General features: G+C 43.9%; 1 protein-coding gene across 1 annotated transcript; it reads right to left on the bottom strand.

The window, feature by feature from the left end:
* Positions 1–2,418: 2,418 nt before the first annotated feature.
* On the bottom strand, positions 2,419–16,786 carry LOC135544154 (glycogen phosphorylase, muscle form-like). Its single transcript, XM_064971566.1, has 20 exons — positions 16,468–16,786; positions 12,596–12,697; positions 12,304–12,382; positions 12,024–12,127; positions 11,591–11,722; positions 11,206–11,317; positions 10,948–11,030; positions 9,047–9,190; positions 8,453–8,545; positions 7,779–7,925; positions 7,409–7,572; positions 7,126–7,240; positions 6,806–6,907; positions 6,553–6,700; positions 6,413–6,471; positions 6,142–6,283; positions 5,821–6,031; positions 5,245–5,379; positions 4,509–4,575; positions 2,419–4,133 (listed from the first exon to the last, which is right to left on the bottom strand). The coding sequence occupies exons 1-20, from the start codon at positions 16,708–16,710 to the stop codon at positions 3,981–3,983; spliced, it is 2,535 nt and encodes an 844-aa protein (XP_064827638.1). The 5' UTR covers positions 16,711–16,786; the 3' UTR covers positions 2,419–3,980.
* Positions 16,787–18,931: the final 2,145 nt, after the last annotated feature.

Raw genomic sequence — 18,931 nt, 5'->3', positions numbered from 1 at the left:
GAGCCTGTTTGTAGACAGACTGAATAGGTTGTTGTGTCTGTGACTATCATAAAATGTGAAGACTGTTATTTTATCAAATCAATTCTCTATGTGTAATTATTATTATGTGATTAAATTAATCATGTAAACATTAATTAACTAGGAATTCGGGGCACCACGGGAAAATGTTTATAGAGTCTCTATTTCCTGAATCGACTCTTCAGATATTTTCATATCTTATCAATTAGTCTTCTATTAATGTATCACTATTACCTCATCAGCCTCATTTCTGAATGTCGCAAACCCTTTGATATCTGTACGAACCATAGTCTTCATAATGACTCAACGATATACAAATTGGCTTAATTATTTTGTTTCTAACTAACTAACCAAATCACAGAAATACATAAGCAAACAATATAGTCATTGGTTACTAACACAATGCATTGATAAGTCCCTAGTGGACTAAACCGGTTTGATGACTTGGTAGACAATGGAAAGGGGTGGGGACAGGAAAAGAGCAGGAAAGACCAAATAGATTCCCTACACACAGTTGATAATTATATTAATTGAAATGCTAATCCTTTGCACCTAAAAGACTTTACCTAGCAGGGTCTTGTAGATGACATGGAGCCAGTGGGTTGTGTTCACAACCAAACACAATTCAAATTCATCAGAGGGGAGGAGAGGCCCAATTCAGCAGAAAATCTGTCTCCCTCCAGCAGGTGGTGTTTTTTCCGTTGTCTCGCCCACCAAGCAAGGAGTGTTAATAAATATAATAAAAATAGTCTCGGCCTGTTGTATTGTCTATTTTTAGTTGAGTTCTGTGTTGAATTGAAACAATAGCTGTTGATGACTTTGCAAATGTTATATAGGCCTATATGGCATCATTGAACAGTCAAACGTTTTAGAACATCTACTCATTGAAGGATTTCTCTTTTTTGTTACTATTTTCTACAGTGTAGAATTAATAGTGATAATGATAAGAGTGTGCAAAGCTGTCATCAAGGCAAAGGGTGGCTACTTTGAAGAATCTCAAATGTACAATATATTTTGATTTGTTTAACACTTTTTTGGTTACTACATTACTACATTACTCCATATGTGTTATTTCATTGTTAGAATCTAGAATTCTATAATGTAGAAAATAATAAAAATAAAGAAAAACCCTTGAATGAGTAGATGTTCTAAAACTTTTGACTGGTCACATTTAATTTGGTCTTTTAAACCTACCCTTTGGAATGACTTTGATAGCCACAGTGAATCTATTTTATTTTTAAGTGGAGATTGCTCAACAATCATTCTCATAATAGCAAATTGGTAATAGTCAGTGACGAATATCATAGCTAAGCAGGGCTTGGTTAAAACCCTTGATGCAAGGGCTTCCTGAGTGGCACAGCAGTCTAAGGCATCAGCTTGAGGCATCCCTACAGACCCAGGTTCGATCCCAGGCTGTGTCACAGCTGGCCATGACCAGGAGTCCCATGAGGTGGCGCACAATTGGCCCAGTGTCATCTGGGTTCGGGGAGGATTTGGCCGGCCTGGATTTCCTTGTCGTATTTGCGCTCTAGCGACTCCTTGTGGCGGGCTGTGCACCTGCAAGCTGACCGGGTTGCCAGCAGGATGGTGTTTCCTCTGACAGGGGTGGGCAATTCCAGTCCTCAAGGGCCTGATTGGTGTCACAGTTTTGCTCCAGCCTGAACTAACACACCTGACTCCAATAATCACCTATTCATGATCTTCAGTTTAGAATGCAATTTGATTAATCAGCTGTGTTTGCTAGGGATGGAGAAAAAGTGTGACCCCAATCAGGCCCACAAGGACTGTAGTTGCCCACCCCCCGTGAGTCTGACACATTGGTGCGAGTAGTGTGTCAAGTAGCAGTGCTGCTTGGCAGAGTCGTGTTTCGGGGGTCGCATGGCTCTCGACCTTCGCCTCTCCAGAGTCCGTAGGTGAGTTACAGCGATGGGACAAAACTGTAACTACCAATTGGATATGACTGGATGTGAGACCAGAGGGTAGCAATAAATAATTATTTTTTCCAGCAAGAGCTGCTGCACAGCCTATATATTGTTTCCTGATAGTGGATGTAACGTTGAAGATCCAACATTGTTTTAAAGGTACAAATTCAACATATTTTATTAAAGGTTAATCTATGTCAAAATTTGGTTACCATGATGACATAACCCCATGGTTTAAATTTCCACTCAAAACAACAGTTTTTTGTTGACTTTTTTTGGATGACTTGTCACAATACGTTGAGAAATTACATAAAAACTACGTTGATTCAACCAGTTTGTGCCCAGTGGGAGGTGGCAACTATACTGTTTCATAATTTCAGTTCGGGGACATGTGTCTTCAATTCTAAGATGCAACATCTCTAGAATGCCCATGCTGATAGTGGAATGTTTATGCGTGGTGAAGAAAAGACAAAAGGCCTTAGTGTCTAGTATACTTTAATGTGTTTGTATAACTAGACTAGAACATCCTGAAAAGATGGGGTAGGAGGATGAGGCTTCGTTGGCCACAGTTGGCATTATTGACATCCGTAAGGTGAAACAAACAGAGAGCTGGGTTTCAGAATGGCTGGCAAGGCCATTATGTGGGTTCCAACATCAAAACACTGACATGCTTCCTCCAACTGTGGAGCAGCTGTGTTATCCCACCCCTCCGCTGCTCTGCTTCACTGGTTCCCAGGCTAGAATAGACTACATGGATACATTATTTTCTTCAGGTAAAGACGAAACTTACGCAAGTTGACAAACATAAAGCTGTTTAGCATTGTTTTTTTCTACACAATTAAAAAGTAAAAAGACTAGATCCACAGGTAGCTGGTTGCAGCTTCATTAGGGAGGACACGCTCGTAGTAACGGCTGGAACGGAATAGTATCAAACACATGGTTTCCATGTTGTTGATACCATTCCTGTCACTCCATTCCAGTCACTCCCTTCCAGTCATTATTTTGAGCCGTCCTCCCCTCAGCAACCCTTCTGTGGGAGATTCAGACAACATATTGATGCAGGCCTGCTTCCCCTCAGAGGGTTAGGCACCATACATCACAGGAGGTTGCTGGCACCTTAATTGGGGAGAACGGGCTTGTTTTAATGTCTGGGCAGAATATCTGGAATGGTATCAACTACATCAAACACATGGTTTCCACAGGGTTTCCACAGGGTTTCCACATGGTTTCCACATGGTTTCCACAGGGTTTCCACAGGGTTTCCATGTGTTTGAAGCCATTCCATCTGGTCCGTTGCGGCCATTATTATGAGCCATTCTACCCTCACCAGTCAACACTGCCATACATGTAAGATAGATGGGATGTAGAGGGGCAAACCCATCCATGCCATTTTATGGACAGAAAAGAGCAGACGCTCTGAGCTGTCTGATCAGGGACAGTGTCTATTGTCCGCTAAGAGGGGCAAACACAGCACGGTCATGGCAGTACCCTAAGAGAATGTTTGTTCTCATCATGGACTAGAGTCTATGCTTTGAGAATGCATGCACGGTACTGACAGCATTCAAGCTAAGATAAAAAACACACAGCTCAACCTACTCTTGCATTTCAGACCACAGGAACTCATTCAGAATGGATCCAAGCCTACATACATTTTGATGAATTCCAGAATGCACAACAAACACAAAACCCACCACACAACTCATGTCTTCGCCACAACAGCAGTTTAGATTGTAACTGCCTGCATGGTCTGATTAGTGACGGAACAGCGAACACCTGTGAATTCACATCTCTATTTTTATAAAACAGAAGGCATTGCTTCATTTATTGCTATTCTGGTCTCAAGACCTGTCACAATAAGGTATGAGCCGTGTGAATAGCCAGAACTCTGTGTATGAGACAAATGAGACAGGCATCAATCATTACAGTCATTCAAGTGCTTTGAGAAATTATTTGCCATTCTCCTCAGACGTATCTAATGGTGCTTATCTCCTAACAGCAGTAGCATGGGGTAAGTGGTGGGGATGGGATTGGAGGGACATCTTATTTGAGTTTCTCATCGGGGGCAGGGATCTTTTCCAGGCTGGGCTCCATGCCCCAGATTTCTCGGGCGTACTGGGCAATGGTGCGGTCACTGGAGAATTTACCACAGCCCGCAATGTTATGGATCACCATCTTGGTCCATTCCTTGGGATTCTGTTAGTAGAAAGAGACGGAGGGACAGACAGGAGGGAAGGAAAGATTGTTGAGATCACACTGCATAAAGTGAAATCTAAGCAAGCCTAAATATCTTATATTGAGTGATAATTCACATAAATTGAGTGTGCTTTTCTTGTTTTTTCTTAGCAACCTAAAAAAGGCTTATAATACGTGTAATTTATCTTCTTTCAAGATATTTGACCTCTATCGTCTTATTAAGAAAAATGTCTTGAAATAAGAAAAATTCTCACATAATATAAGATATTTAGGCTTGCTTAGAGTTCACTTTTTGCAGTGCAATATTTGAGAAGGTATGGACAGATACCTTAACCAGGTGACCTAGGACCTATGCTGTTTAGCCATAACACTGACCTTGTACAGTTGGTTGACCTTGTCCTGGCATTTGATGTAGGCTTCGTAGTCAGCAAACACCTTGAACCTGTGCATAAAACATTAGATATGAATAAATACAAGAACATACATTTCAGGTGCATCTGCACATCATGCAAGGGTATTTCTTTATTTCTGCATTGTAGAATAATAGTGAAGACATCAAAACTATGAAATAACACATGAAATCATCTCTTTTCTATCTTGTAATGTTAAATACAACAACTTGCCTATCAAACTAGATAATTTCTCCTCAACTCATAAATCTTGAAAAAAGTCCCCTCTCTACCCTTCTGCCACTGGCGCAGTGAGTTGCTGTGCTCATCCTCGTTGCCTGTGCGAGCTCCCTACCGCCACCTAGTAGCGAATTTAAAAAATACCACCAGTAGGTTACTTTGGGGTTGCTAGCATGTGTTCTGTCTCACAGTCAGGGCCAGAAAAGGGGCAACTGCAGGTAGACTGTTTGTCAGAGTAGAAAAAATTCAAATAAGTAAGGACTAGTGTGCTTGTTTTGACAGCATAGCCTAGTTAACTAGCTAATTCAGCTGGCCTGTATTACTGATGATCATCTGTGGTTCTAGCTTGCTACTTCTACAATGTGTGATGAGTGAGTGTGCCCTTTAAAAAACTTTGAGCACCTACCCCACCAAAGGTCATTGCATGGCCCTCTGTGTGAGTGTGAGTGAGTGTGAGTGAGCGTGTGTGTTGATGTGATTACCTGTCGTGGTGCATCAGCAGATCCACAAGTTCCTTGAAGAGGTCAGGCTGCTTGGGACTGAAGAAGCCGCCAGAAATCTGGTCCATGGCCTGCTTCAGCTCGGGAATACGGTTGTAGTACTCAGAGGCATGGTATCTGTGCAAGACAAAGGCAGTGTTTATATCTCGCTTTTCAGAAGGACGCTCTCTCCAGTTTGGTTTTGTCTCTCTATTATCTTAAACAGAAAAACATGTTATCTTAAACGTTGAGATACAAGGGAGACCTGGCCAGTCAGTATGTCTGCCCTGTCACTTGTCTATCTCCCTCTGACCTCACTGTCAACTCTGTATCCTGACTGGCACGACCTCTGTATCCTGACTGGCACAGTCTCTGTATCATGACAGGCACGGCCTCTGTATCCTGACAGGCACGGCCTCTGTATCCTGACTGGCACATCTTCTTGTATCCTGAGTAGCACGGTCTCTGTAACCCCCTTCTCCACTTACAGCACTCCCATTCCTGTGGATCAATTTCTCCTTACTTCCCGTCCCTTACCCTAACCCAGTGTACTCTCTGCCTTCCGATCCCCATGCTCACCCTTTGCCGGCGTCCATTGCGTCCACATCCTCCACTCTCATACCGAAGATGAAGAGGTTTTCCTCTCCGGCCTCCTCGGCCATCTCCACGTTGGCTCCATCCATGGTGCCGATGGTCAGAGCACCATTCAGCATGAACTTCATGTTACCAGTGCCAGAGGCCTCGGTGCCAGCTGTAGAGATCTGCTCAGACAGGTCGGCAGAGGGGATGGCTGGGAGGAGACAAGGAGGGTGAGCAAAACTATAAGCATAGGGATGCAGTACAAGAAGAGTATACGTTACAACAACAGATACCCGAGGAGATACGGGTTTAGTCAGTCACCTTTCTCAGCCAGGGTGACTCTGTAGTTCTCCAGGAAGATGACTTTGAGGCGGTCGCCGACAACAGGGTCGTGGTTGACAACCTCACCGATAGCTGTGATGAGACGGATGATCATCTTGGCTGTGTGGTAGCCTGGTGCAGCCTGGGAGAAAAGCAGGGGGGAGAGGGCGTTGCATGATAACAGTGAGTTGTGGATGAGAGGTATTGTTCTATATGTACTTCCTGTAACTACACGCTGGTGGCTGTGAAGGCTGAGGGGCACCAAACATACCTTTCCTCCGACCATGATGGTTCTTGGGGTCCAGTGCTTGTTGGGCTCCTTCTTGATACCTGATAAAGAGACAGAGGGGTATAGAGTGAGTGAGTGAGTGAGTGAGTGAGTGAGTGAGTGAGTGAGTGAGTAGTACTAACGGTTGTAGTAGGTGATCATGTGCAGACAGTTGAGCAGCTGTCTCTTGTACTCGTGGATTCTTTTGACTTGGAAGTCAAACATAGACTGGGGGTTGATCTTGACCTTGTAGTGCTCCTCCAGGTGCACAGCGAACTTCAGCTTGTTCTCCTACATAAGGGGGGATATGATGGGGGCGTGGAGTTAACACAGACATACAGTAGGCTGTTACAGTATCTTAGTAAACACCAGAGGTGACAACTTAGTGAGACTCACCTGCTTGACTTTGGCGATGTCACGGATGAAAGCATCATCATTAACGAACTTCAACAGTCGCTTAAGCTGGTCAAGGTCACGGATAAACTCTTCTCCAATTTTCTGACCAACGGGATGACATGAGAAATGTTAAGTGTGCAAGTATCCGCTTACTGATACTATCATCAAGAACAGAAACATCTATTTAACAACACCAATATTATAAATGATTCTATGAATATAAGGATGAATATAAATTTCTTCATATAGACAAATGGCTACATCCAGTGAACATCTCTCACTCCATTCTAAATGCTAACACTTTTGCAACAACCCCGCACCTCTGCGATGACCTCCGCCAAGCCGGGGTTGCACATAACCAGCCAGCGACGGGGGGTGATCCCATTGGTCTTGTTCTGAAACTTGTGTGGGTCCAACTCATAGAAGTCCTTGAACCTACACATAGTAGCACAAACAATATCAAACTAGGTCACTTTAGCTCTTCAAACAAATCCAATCAAAAATGTGCACCCATCACCAATGTTATCATAATGTGTATGGGTTGCGTTTGTGCCGTTTAAATATGATGATTTAAATGTATTTGTGTTTGTGTAGGACACGTACAGAGTGGCGATGAGGATCTCAGAGTGGATGCGGGCCACGCCGTTGACAGCATGGGAACCAACGATACACAGATGAGCCATGTTGACCTTCTTGCATCCTCCCTCCTCAATCAGGGACATGCGACGCATACGGTCGTGGTCTCCAGGGAACTTAGAGGCAACGTACTGGAGGGACAGGTGAAACAAAGGTTAGGTTTCCACAAGGTGGACATTTATTCTGTAACAAAGTTGGATTTCAATAAAGTTAGCCTATAATAATACATTGTGGTACAATAGTTTCAGTTTGATAAAGCTTAAGGAACACTGATCTGTAATCAACACTTTCTGTATGGTAGGCTACCATTAGTCTTTGTGCCTTCGGCCTCACGTACCTCCATGAAGCGACGGTTGATCTCGAAGATGATCTCCAGGTGACGGGGCAGCAGGTGTTGGAACAGGTCAATGGGCCAGCGCTCCAGGGCCTCAGGCAGCACGGTGTGGTTTGTGTAGGCACATGTACGGACACACACGTCCCAGGCCTGGACACACACAGGGACAGAGGTAAGATAATACCATTTATATACCTCATGGTTCATTTGACCCTCTCCAGACAGAAGTAGGATACATTAATGGTAGTCTTAGTAGTCCTAGCTTTACATTTGTTCTAAATCTTTGTCTGTAGTGTGTTGCCAAGCCTACACATTCTACTATGCTGGTATTGTTTTCCCCCTGCTGGTATCATTATGAATTTACGTATGTTTGTGTTGTAGTGGGGACAGTAACATTAGTCATCAATTTTTCTCATGTTTTATTTGTATGTTTAGCTCATATAATATCATTTTAAAGTATGCATTAAAGTGTCTGTAATATAATACATGAGACAAAAACACATGTAGACATTAATACATACATTTATATAGCTTTTAAAATATTTGTTTACAATGGTGAGGGAGTGCCAAGATGGAGGCAAGGTGGCTTCAACACAGCACCCCCAATCAGTTATCTAGTGTATATATAAATCAATCCAGCTCCTCATTAACCAGGACCCTCATCAGCTTCCACTCACCTTGTCCCAACCCAGCTTCTCCTCATCAACCAGGACCCTCATCAGCTCAGGAATAGCCATGGCAGGGTGAGTGTCATTCAGCTGGATGGCAACCTGGATATGAAAGACATCGAGTACATTGTTATTCTTTTCATTATATCACACATTCACACCAGAACAAGTCATCAATACAACTATACTTAAGCCAGTGACATGGAGACAGTTGCAGTCACATATATTGGCACCCTTGCACTTTACAATGGAGCAAAATGGACTGATTCTTCTCTTTTCAAAACAGGTTGAACGGTTATTTTTATTATGCAGGCACCTGTAACTTACCACAGGTGAGATAAACGACACAATTGCCAAGTTAATTGGAATTTTGAATAATTTAGACCAGGCCATTTTTTTGACTAGAAAAATAGAAATGTCAGTTTTGATTGTCATTTTTTGGGTCCAGTGTCATTGCAAATCAAACAAATACGTTGTAAATTAAACAACAATTTCAACTTATTTTAAAAGAAAGAGAGCGAATCGTGCCACAAGGGTACCACAACTGTAAGTGACATGAAAACATATCAGTATAGGTTTGAATAACCAATAGGGGGTTCTCACTTTGTTTGGTAGCTCGGCAAAGTCTGTGCGGACGACCTCTCTGGAGCCAAACTTAGAGGCCTTGAAACGACGGACGACGTCCTGCAGAGTGGCAGCCACCACAAAGTACTCCTGCTTCAGACGCAGCTCCTTGCCCTCAAAGAACTGGGGAGAAAGACATGTAGTGGTGAATCCACACTGACCTGCACATCTGTCTGTCGCCATCTTGAATTCAACACAATTCACTTGTTTTCAAATTCCAGTCAATACCAGTCATTTTTTTTTTGGGGGGGGAGAAATACAGAATATAGATCAGACATGTTATAATATGTTCTATATCTAAAATATCATATCTACAGAATATTCGTAAAGTATTTGGACCCCTTGACTTTTCCACCTTTTGGTACATTAAAGCCTTATTATAACATTGATGAAAAGTTGTTTTTTCCCCTTTTCAATATACCCGTCAATACCCCATAATGACAAAGCAAAAACAGGTTTTAGAAAGAGCACATTTATATAGACCTCCACGCCCCCATCAAATCCCCCCTCAGACCGTTTACGCAATACTTTGTTGAAGCACATTTGACAGTGATTACAGCCTTGAGTCTTCCTGGGTATGACACTACAAGCTTGGCACACCTGAATTTGGGGAGTTTCTCCCATTCTTCTCTGCAGATCCTCTCAAGCTCTGTCAGGTTGGATGGTAAGCGTCGCTGCACAGTATTTTCAGGTCTCTCCAGAGATGTTAGATCAGGTTCAGGTCCGGAGTGTGGCTGGGCCATTCAAGGACATTCAGAGACTTGTCCCAAAGCCACTCCTGCGTTTTCTTGGCTGTGCTAGGTTCATGGTCCTGTTGGAAGGTTAACCTTTGCCCCAGTCTGAGGTCCTGAGCGCTCTGGAGCAGGTTTTCATCATGGATCTCTCTGTACTTTGCTCCGTTCATCTTTCCCTCCATCCTGACTAGTCTCCCAGTTCCTGCCGCTGAAAAACCTCCCCACAGCATGATGCTGCCACCACCATGTTGGAGATGGTGCTGTGTTTACTCCAGACGTGACGCTTGGCATTCAAGTCAAAGAGTTCAATTGTTTCTCATGGTCTGAGAGTCCTTTAGCGGGATGTCATGTGCCTTTCACTGAGGAGTGGCTTCCATCTGGCCACTCTACCATAAAGGCCTGATTTGTGGAGTGCTGCAGAGATGGTTGTCCTTCTGGAAGTTTCTCCCATCTCCACAGAGGATCTCTGGAGCTCTTTCAGAGTGACCATTGGGTTCATGATCACCTCCCAGACCAAGGCCCCTGTCCCCCGATTGCTCAGTTTGGTGAGACGGCCAGCTCTAGGAGGAGTCTTGGTGATTCCAAACTTCTTCCATTTAATAATGATGGAGGCCACTGTGTTCTTGGTGACCTTCAATGCTGCAGAATTGTTTTGGTACCCTTCCCCAGATCTGTGCCTCGACACAATCCTGTCTTGGAGCTCTATGGACAATTCCTTCAACCTCATGGCTTGGTTTTGCTTTGACATTCACTGTCAACTGTGGGACCTTATATAGACAGGTGTGTGCCTTTCCAAATAATGTCCAATCCACAGGTGGATTCCAATCAAGTTGTAGAAACATCTCAAGGATGATCAATGGAAACAGGATGCACCTGAGATCCATTTGGAGTCTCATAGCAAAGGGTCTGAATAGTTATGTAAATAAGTTATCTGTTTTTTATTTTTAATAAATGTGTAGCATTTTCTAAAAACCTGTTTTCGCTTTGTCATTATGGGTATACATGTTTTTAATCTATTTTAGAATAAGGTTGTAACATAACAAAATGTGGAAAAGGGAAGGGGTCTGAATACTTTCTGAATGCACTGTACAGTATATACAGTATATATTCGCTGCACATGGATATTAGAGAGAAATCTATCCTTACATTATCGTTGGGGTACAGCACGCGGGAAATGTTCTCACACAAGTTTCTGTCCAACACAGCCTGAATGTAGCCACCAACATTGACTGTTGAGAAAGGGAAAAACACACCCTAAGGATAATGGTTTCCCGGTGGCCAATTATGTCATGCAACATGAGTAGCCATGGTAGCCATTTTCAGATTTGACAAAATAAGCATATGAAATGGTGGAATGCAGCCAGTCAATGTGAAAACAATTAGCCAAGCAAAGTGTAGACTTACAGTCTTTCAGGTTGAAGTCACATGGGGCCTTAGCAGACCACAGCCTCATGGTGTTGACAATGTTGTTCCTGTAGCCGGGAATAGGGGTGTCATATGGCAGAGCCAGCACTACCTGTCAAAACAATTACAAGAGACTGAACTTAAAGAAACCTGCTAACAGAATCAATATTCATTGATGGTCCATTGGTGGCATCCAGTTGCCGTAGAAACACCTTTTTTTTCTCCCTTCTCACACACACACACACACACACACACACACACACACACACACACACACACACACACACACACACACACACACACACACACACACACACACACACACACACACACACCTATGCCCCTCCTATGCTCAATCACACCCCGTCCCCTGTCCTTTATTCACCTGAGTGTCAACCCATTTCACACCATCTGGGGTGTGCTCGGTCCTGCCATAGAACTTGACGGGGCGCATGTACTCAGGGCGGGCCTTCTCCCAGGGGTTTCCGTAGCGCAACCAGTCATCGGCCTCCTCAACCTGTCAATCATTGGGTAATACAACAAATATAATATGTTCCTATTTGCACTGGCTTTGCTGATAACTACTTTATTGAGGGAAAGTGTATTTGCTACGACTATGATATGTGGTTGTCTCAACTAGCGGTCTTAAGATGAATGCACTAACTGTAGGTTGCTCTGGATCTGCTAAATGACAGAAATTGAACTGTAACACAGTCTGTCGGGCAACGTTGTTTCACAGTACTCCCCTTGGAGTCTGGTCTGAACATGATGGGGAAACCAAAGGAAAGTTAAAGAGCATAGGAGTGTATATAGGTTACCTGCCAGCCATTGACAATCTTCTGGTTGAAGATGCCAAACTCATAGCGGATACCATAGCCATAGGCAGCAAGGCCTAGAGAAGCCATTGAGTCCAGGAAGCATGCTGATGACCAGGGAAGGCTTAGGTTAGGGTTACACTGGCAAAATGAACTTATCATGTTTATTATCGTGTTATATCATTATTTTAATGTTTTGATCATTCTAGTATAATTCATACAATTGTCTAAGGCACATGAATGTCGCACTCTCTGTGTGAGAGGAAGTAGCTAGGCAACTGACCGGCAAGACGGCCAAGACCACCATTTCCCAGGCCAGCATCCTCTTCCATGTCCTCCAGCTCCTCCATGTCCAGACCCAGCTACGGAACAAAGGGGTTCAGGTCAAGTCAGGTTAAAATTACAGCTCTGCGGCCATGACATTCAGTTAGAACAGGGGTAGATATTTTGACAAATAAATAAAAAGGAATGAGGGTAGAAAATGTAGTAATGTTACAGAAGGTGCAGTCAGTTTGACTGCCGTGGTGAGCCGCAGCAATGAAAAAGCGATCTGTATGACTGTGAGCAACGCTCACCTGGTATATGGCCTCATCACAAGCGTTCTCCAGGGCCAGGTTCACCATAGTGTTCTGCAGGGTGCGACCCATATAAAACTCCAGGGAGATGTAGTACACACGCTGAGGACGAGATGATGGGGATAGAGTGAGAGAGAGATGAGAGTGGGATACTGTAGCAGAGCTAACATCCAGAGGAGAGACAATATTAAGAGTATGGCCATCTTATTAAGTCTCTAACCCAATGAGTCAGAGTCTGCTGTTTCAATAAGTGCATTGAATTATTTTAAGGACTGTTGAACACTTGGTGAACGACTGCATGGAAATCTGACACCTGAGCCTTACAGTAGTTTAACCTTTGACATTTCACATGTTGTTCTCTTTTTGTTGGATAGGGAGGTCTGGAACACTCTCTGGCAGAGAGAGTAGAGGGGCGAGAGGGGAGAGGAGGGGACAGAGGGCAGAGAGGAGGGGGAGGAGGACAGAGAGGAGGGGGCGGAGGACAGAGAGGAGGGGGAGGGCAGAGAGAAGGGGGCAAAGGACAGAGAAGAGAGGTGATAGGTGCTACGGGAGACAGATTGCTGTTGGTGTTACATAACATTGGCATTTTGGCTCATGCAAAAATAGCTTCAGCTGGGGTTGTTGTAAAGGTTAGTCTATGTGTGATACTCATGAATAGTGAAAGAGATGTCTGAAAACATACTGTAGCTGTACCAGGGAGGGTACTGATGCACTAGAGTATCAACTATGTAGAGGGCTAGTGTATCAAGTATGTTGAGGGCTGTGTATCAAGTCTAATAAATGACTTAATGTTGTACTCTGGGGGTACAGTGTACGAGTGAACCCTCCAAAAGAGGTGTACATGTGCAGCTAAATGTGTACTAAACAAATATGAACATCTATCACAAAATTGGTAACAATGTGGGTACAAGTATGATATGTTGGGTCAAGGCATCTCTTAAATATTATATTCTAACCACTGGGGGTGCTCTTGAGCCAAAGAGGGCCCCCTAAATGGTCAAAAACATTATCCAGAAATGAACTCATTCCACAGGGGAGACTATAAGGACACTGCTGACCTGCAAAATAACCATCTAAAACTGTCCCTGACCCTGACCCATACCCTTACCCATACCCTTATCCTGATCATTACCCTAACCCTGACCCATACCCTTACCCTTACCCATACCCTTACCCTAACCCTTACCCTGACCCTTACCCTTACCCATACCCTTACCCATACCCTTACCCTAACCCTTACCCTAACCCTTACCCTAACCCTAACCCTGACCCATACCCTTACCCTAACCCTAACCCTAACCCTGACCCTTACCCTGACCCTGACCCTTATCTTGATCATTACCCTAACCCTTATCCTTACCCATACCCTTACCCTTACCCATACCCTAACACTTACCCTAACCCTGACCCTTACCCTAACCCTAACCCTGACCCTAACCCATACCCTAACCCTGACACTGACCCTGACCCTGACCCTTACCCTTACCCTCACCCTCACCCTAACCCTAACCCTGACCCTTACCCTAACCCTAACCCTCACCCTCACCCTAACCCTAACCCTAACCCTGACCCTTACCCTGACCCTTACCCTGACCCTTACCCTCACCCTTACCCTTACCCTAACCCTAACCCTAACCCTGACCCTTACCCTCACCCTAACCCTAACCCATACCCTTACCCTGACCCTAACCCTAACCCTTACCCTTACCCTTACCCTCACCCTAACCCTTACCCTAACCCTAACCCTAACCCATACCCTTACCCTAACCCTAACCCTGACCCTTACCCTTACCCTCACCCTAACCCTAACCCATACCCTTACCCTAACCCTCACCCTACCCTTACCCTCACCCTAACCCTAACCCTAACCCATACCCTGACCCTTACCCTCACCCTAACCCTGACCCTGACCCTTATCCTGATCATTACTCTAACCCTTATCCTTACCCTTACCCTTACCCTCACCCTAACCCTGACCCTGACCCTTATCCTGATCATTACTCTAACCCTTATCCTTACCCTAACCCTAACCCTGACCCTTACCCTAACCCTGACCCTTACCCTCACCCTAACCCTGACCCTTACCCTAACCCTAACCCTGACCCTTACCCTCACCCTTACCCTGACCCTAACCCTGACCCTTACCCTTACCCTAACCCTAACCCTGACCCTTACCCTCACCCTTACCCTGACCCTTACCCTTACCCTCACCCTAACCCTAACCCTGACCCTTACCCTCACCCTAACCCTGACCCTTATCCTGATCATTACTCTAACCCTTATCCTTACCCTTACCCTCACCCTTACCCTAACCCTTACCCTTACCCTTACCCTCACCCTTACCCTCACCCTTACCCTTACTCTAACCCTGATCCTTACTCTAACCCTGACCCTTACCCTAACCCTGATCCTTACTCTAACCCTGACCCTGACCCTTACCCTCACCCTCACCCTGACCCTAACCCTGACCCTTACCCTTACCCTCACCCTAACCCTGACCCTTACCCTGATCATTACTCTAACCCTTACCCTTACCCTCACCCTAACCCTAACCCTGACCCTTACCCTAACCCTGATCCTTACTCTAACCCTGACCCTTACCCTAACCCTGACCCTTACTCTAACCCTGACCCTTACCCTCACCCTGACCCTTACCCTGACCCTTACAGTAACCTAATTTGAGCCAATTATGAGATTTAAATATAGGTTTGCAGGTCAGGACTGTCCGTCTAGATATTTCCATTGTACAGTACGCAGCATACCTCCCCCATACCCATGAGAAAATGTTTTTAAAAATCCTAAAACCAAAGAGTGTGTGGTTTCATTAGTTGATTAATATATTATGATATCATATGTGTAAATGAACCAGTCAATACTCAATTAAACATGTGAATTAAAATGCACTCGTTGATGTTTCAATCATTCAGTCCCTTTCACTCCAATATTGATATCTGATTTAGTTTTTTTCTGTGCCAAGAAGATCTCTTTAGATCCTGTTCATCTTTACTGACTAGGTTTCACTGTCTGTAAGGATGTTTCATGAATAAGGTAGTTATGGAAGAGGCTGATTCACAACTACACAGAAGGTTCAGTCTGATAAAAACTAATCAATGAGTGTATGGAAACAAAGTGTTCCCTGCTCCTCTACACTCGTTGATGTCAATTGGCACCTCTGCTACTCCTACAGCTGTAGCTATATCGGCTCTAGGATGAACTGGGTGAACTACATGTACGGGGGTAGAAGGTCACAGAGAGGTTTAGTATTACAGCACAACATCAGCAGATCATCACGGCTGAGGAGCACTAGGGAATTGGAAATGTCATGGTGATACCGCTTGCATTAATGCATCAATGCAACAGTTGTCAAAGAGAAGTAACCCAGGGACAGAGACCCTCTGTGGACAGTGGCATTTTGCTGGGGGATGACTAGTAAAATACCCGTACAGTAGTGAATTATACAACCAGGCTTCAAATGTGTCATTTCACTCTGTGTTAAAAGTAAACAGTATGTGTGATAAGAGTATACAGTATGTGTGATAAGAGTATACAGTATGTGTGATAAGAGTATACAGTATGTGTGATAAGAGTAAACAGTATGTGTGATTTTTATTTATTTTACCTTTCTTTAACCAGGCAAGTCAGTTAAGAACAAATTCTTATTTTCAATGACGGCCTAGGAACAGTGGGTTAACTGCCTGTTCAGGGGCAGAATGAGGGATTTGTACCTTAGTTTCTATTATACTCGTTTATGCTATATTCGTTTATATTATATGAGTTGATATTATATGAGTTGATATTCCATTTTATTTGTTCTATTCTGTGGATTCTTAGGAGGCTACAGATGATATGAGCATTTGAACAGTGGAACTTACTTTGGGATCTTTCTCATAGTAGTACTGCTGGGTTCTGATCCACCTGCCCACCAAGTGGTCGCGCACGGTGTTGGCGAGAGCAAAGTAGTAATCCCGTTTGTTTGCCACATTTCTGTCCTTGACCAGTGTAAAATGGAGATGCCTGTTGAAAGCGACCTTCAGTTCTGCGACATTTTCCACACCAGCAAGACCTCTCACGGAGATCTGCTTCCTTTTATCGTGGTCTGAAAACGGTTTTGACATGATGCTCTACCCCTGGCTTCTTTGTTCCAATACAACTTCAGGTGCACGTCCAGCCAGTTCAGAAACGACTACAGAAGCACCCACATGGATGGGTCATGATCACCTATTTATAAGAGTGATCATGAATATTAAGAAGAAGGCGGAGCATACTCAAAAGGAAAAGCCAATTGCTACTTAGTCCCCATGATTACATAGGAATATTTTAAAATATTTAGATTAAGGCCTATTTCACATCTTGCAGTCTAGAAACTAAATTCATCTGAATTGAATTGTCATGAAAAAAACTACTTTGAATAATACGCATTGAATAACGTTTCATAAATGGCAAAACAGATAGTAAAAAAAATAAAGGTTTAGAAGTGTCTATGGATTTAGGCTGAGAGATTTGAGAGATTTGAGAGATCTGAGAGATTAGAAAGCTCTGATTTGTATTTTAAATTGACTCATATTTAACCCCTTTTTTGGCACCAAAGTACTTCCATACTTTTTAAACTTGTATAAACTTGTAGGATGCACACGAGTCTTGTGTGTATCCCAGAGCAAAACAACCGACATGTAAGTGTTCATAAGAGTGTCACCTTTCAATGGTGAGTACTACTGTACATATTAGTGTGTAGCCCAAACTGTTCGGACGGTACAGACAGAAGCTGGCGGATTGGCGGTACCGACTTCAGACGAGTCCCATGATGCTTGTGGGGGTCGTAGAGCAAAAATCTGTTCAGACACTACAGACGAGTCCCATGATGCTTGTGGGGGTCGTAGAGCAAAAATCTGTTCAGACACTACAGACGAGTCCCATGATGCTTGTGGGGGTCATAGAGCAAAAATCTGTTCAGACACTACAGATGAGTCCCATGACGCTTGTGGGGGTCATAGAGCAAAAATCTGTTCAGACACTACAGATGAGTCCCATGATGCTTGTGGGGGTCATAGAGCAAAAATCTGTTCAGACACTACAGATGAGTCCCATGACGCTTGTGGGGGATGCAAAAATCTGTTCAGACACTACAGATGAGTCCCATGGCTTGTGGGGGTCATAGAGCAAAAATCTGTTCAGACACTACAGATGAGTCCCATGACGCTTGTGGGGGTCATAGAGCAAAAATCTGTTCAGACACTACAGATGAGTCCCATGACGCTTGTGGGGGTCGTAGAGCAAAAATCTGTTCAGACACTACAGACGAGTCCCATGACGCTTGTGGGGGTCATAGAGCAAAAATCTGTTCAGACACTACAGATGAGTCCCATGACGCTTGTGGGGGTCGTAGAGCAAAAATCTGTTCAGACACTACAGACGAGTCCCATGACGCTTGTGGGGGGGCAAAAATCTGTGGAGTCCCATGATGCTTGTGGGGGTCGTAGAGCAAAAATCTGTTCAGACACTACAGACGAGTCCCATGACGCTTGTGGGGGTGGTAGAGCAAAAATCTGTTCAGACACTACAGACGAGTCCCATGACGCTTGTGGGGGTGGTAGAGCAAAAAGAGCAAAAATCTGTTCAGACACTACAGACGAGTCCCATGATGCTTGTGGGGGTCATAGAGCAAAAATCTGTTCAGACACTACAGACGAGTCAGTCCCATGACGCATGAGGGTCATAGAGCAAAAATCTGTTCAGACATTACAGACGAGTCCCATGACGCTTGGTAGAGCAAAAATCTGTTGTTCAGACGCTTGTGGGGGTGGTAGAGCAAAAATTTGTTCAGACACTACAGACGTTTTTATGAGAAGGCAGATTTTGGGAATGTCTCCTGGTCTGACAAACACAGCTGAAGCTCTGCGACCTTCTACCACAGATGCGGAAGGCTGACATCGGCATATGCGGTTAATTGAGGTGTATTTTAATGGAGTAAAATAATGTTGAGATTACCTCGGGGGCGCGGACATCGACTTTGGTGTTACCAGTGTTCTACTGGTATAAAATGTGCAATAGGAATGATCCTATGAATTTGTTCTACTAGTATGTGGCCAGACATCTATGTTTATTTCTCTCTACAACCACAGAGTTTCTAAACCCAGAGGCGAAACATCACCAGACTTCCGGAAACACTTGCGAAACAGACAAAGTTTTTAATGTCACGTGCACAAGTACAGTGAAATGCCTTTCTTGCAAGCTCTAAACCCAACAATGCAGTAATCAATAACAGTGTAATACTAAATATAACAAGTTAGAACAAAAACACACGAGATATAAAAATAAGAAATAAGAAGAACACGATGA

This window comes from Oncorhynchus masou, chromosome 8, assembly GCF_036934945.1.
Source record: "Oncorhynchus masou masou isolate Uvic2021 chromosome 8, UVic_Omas_1.1, whole genome shotgun sequence".
NCBI lineage: Eukaryota > Metazoa > Chordata > Actinopteri > Salmoniformes > Salmonidae > Oncorhynchus > Oncorhynchus masou.
Note: the sequence above shows the minus strand (reverse complement) of the source record. Positions and strands in the feature narration are given on the sequence as shown.

Bases quoted from the DNA above. Each gene is read 5' to 3' on its own strand.
- LOC135544154 (XM_064971566.1), bottom strand. From the start codon at position 16,710: ATGTCAAAACCGTTTTCAGACCACGATAAAAGGAAGCAGATCTCCGTG. The intron at 8,546-9,046 runs GTGAGAACCCCC...TTTCATATCCAG, and splicing joins TTGCCGAGCTACCAAACAAA to GTTGCCATCCAGCTGAATGA. The intron at 7,573-7,778 runs GTACGTGAGGCC...CTGTCCCTCCAG, and splicing joins TCAACCGTCGCTTCATGGAG to TACGTTGCCTCTAAGTTCCC.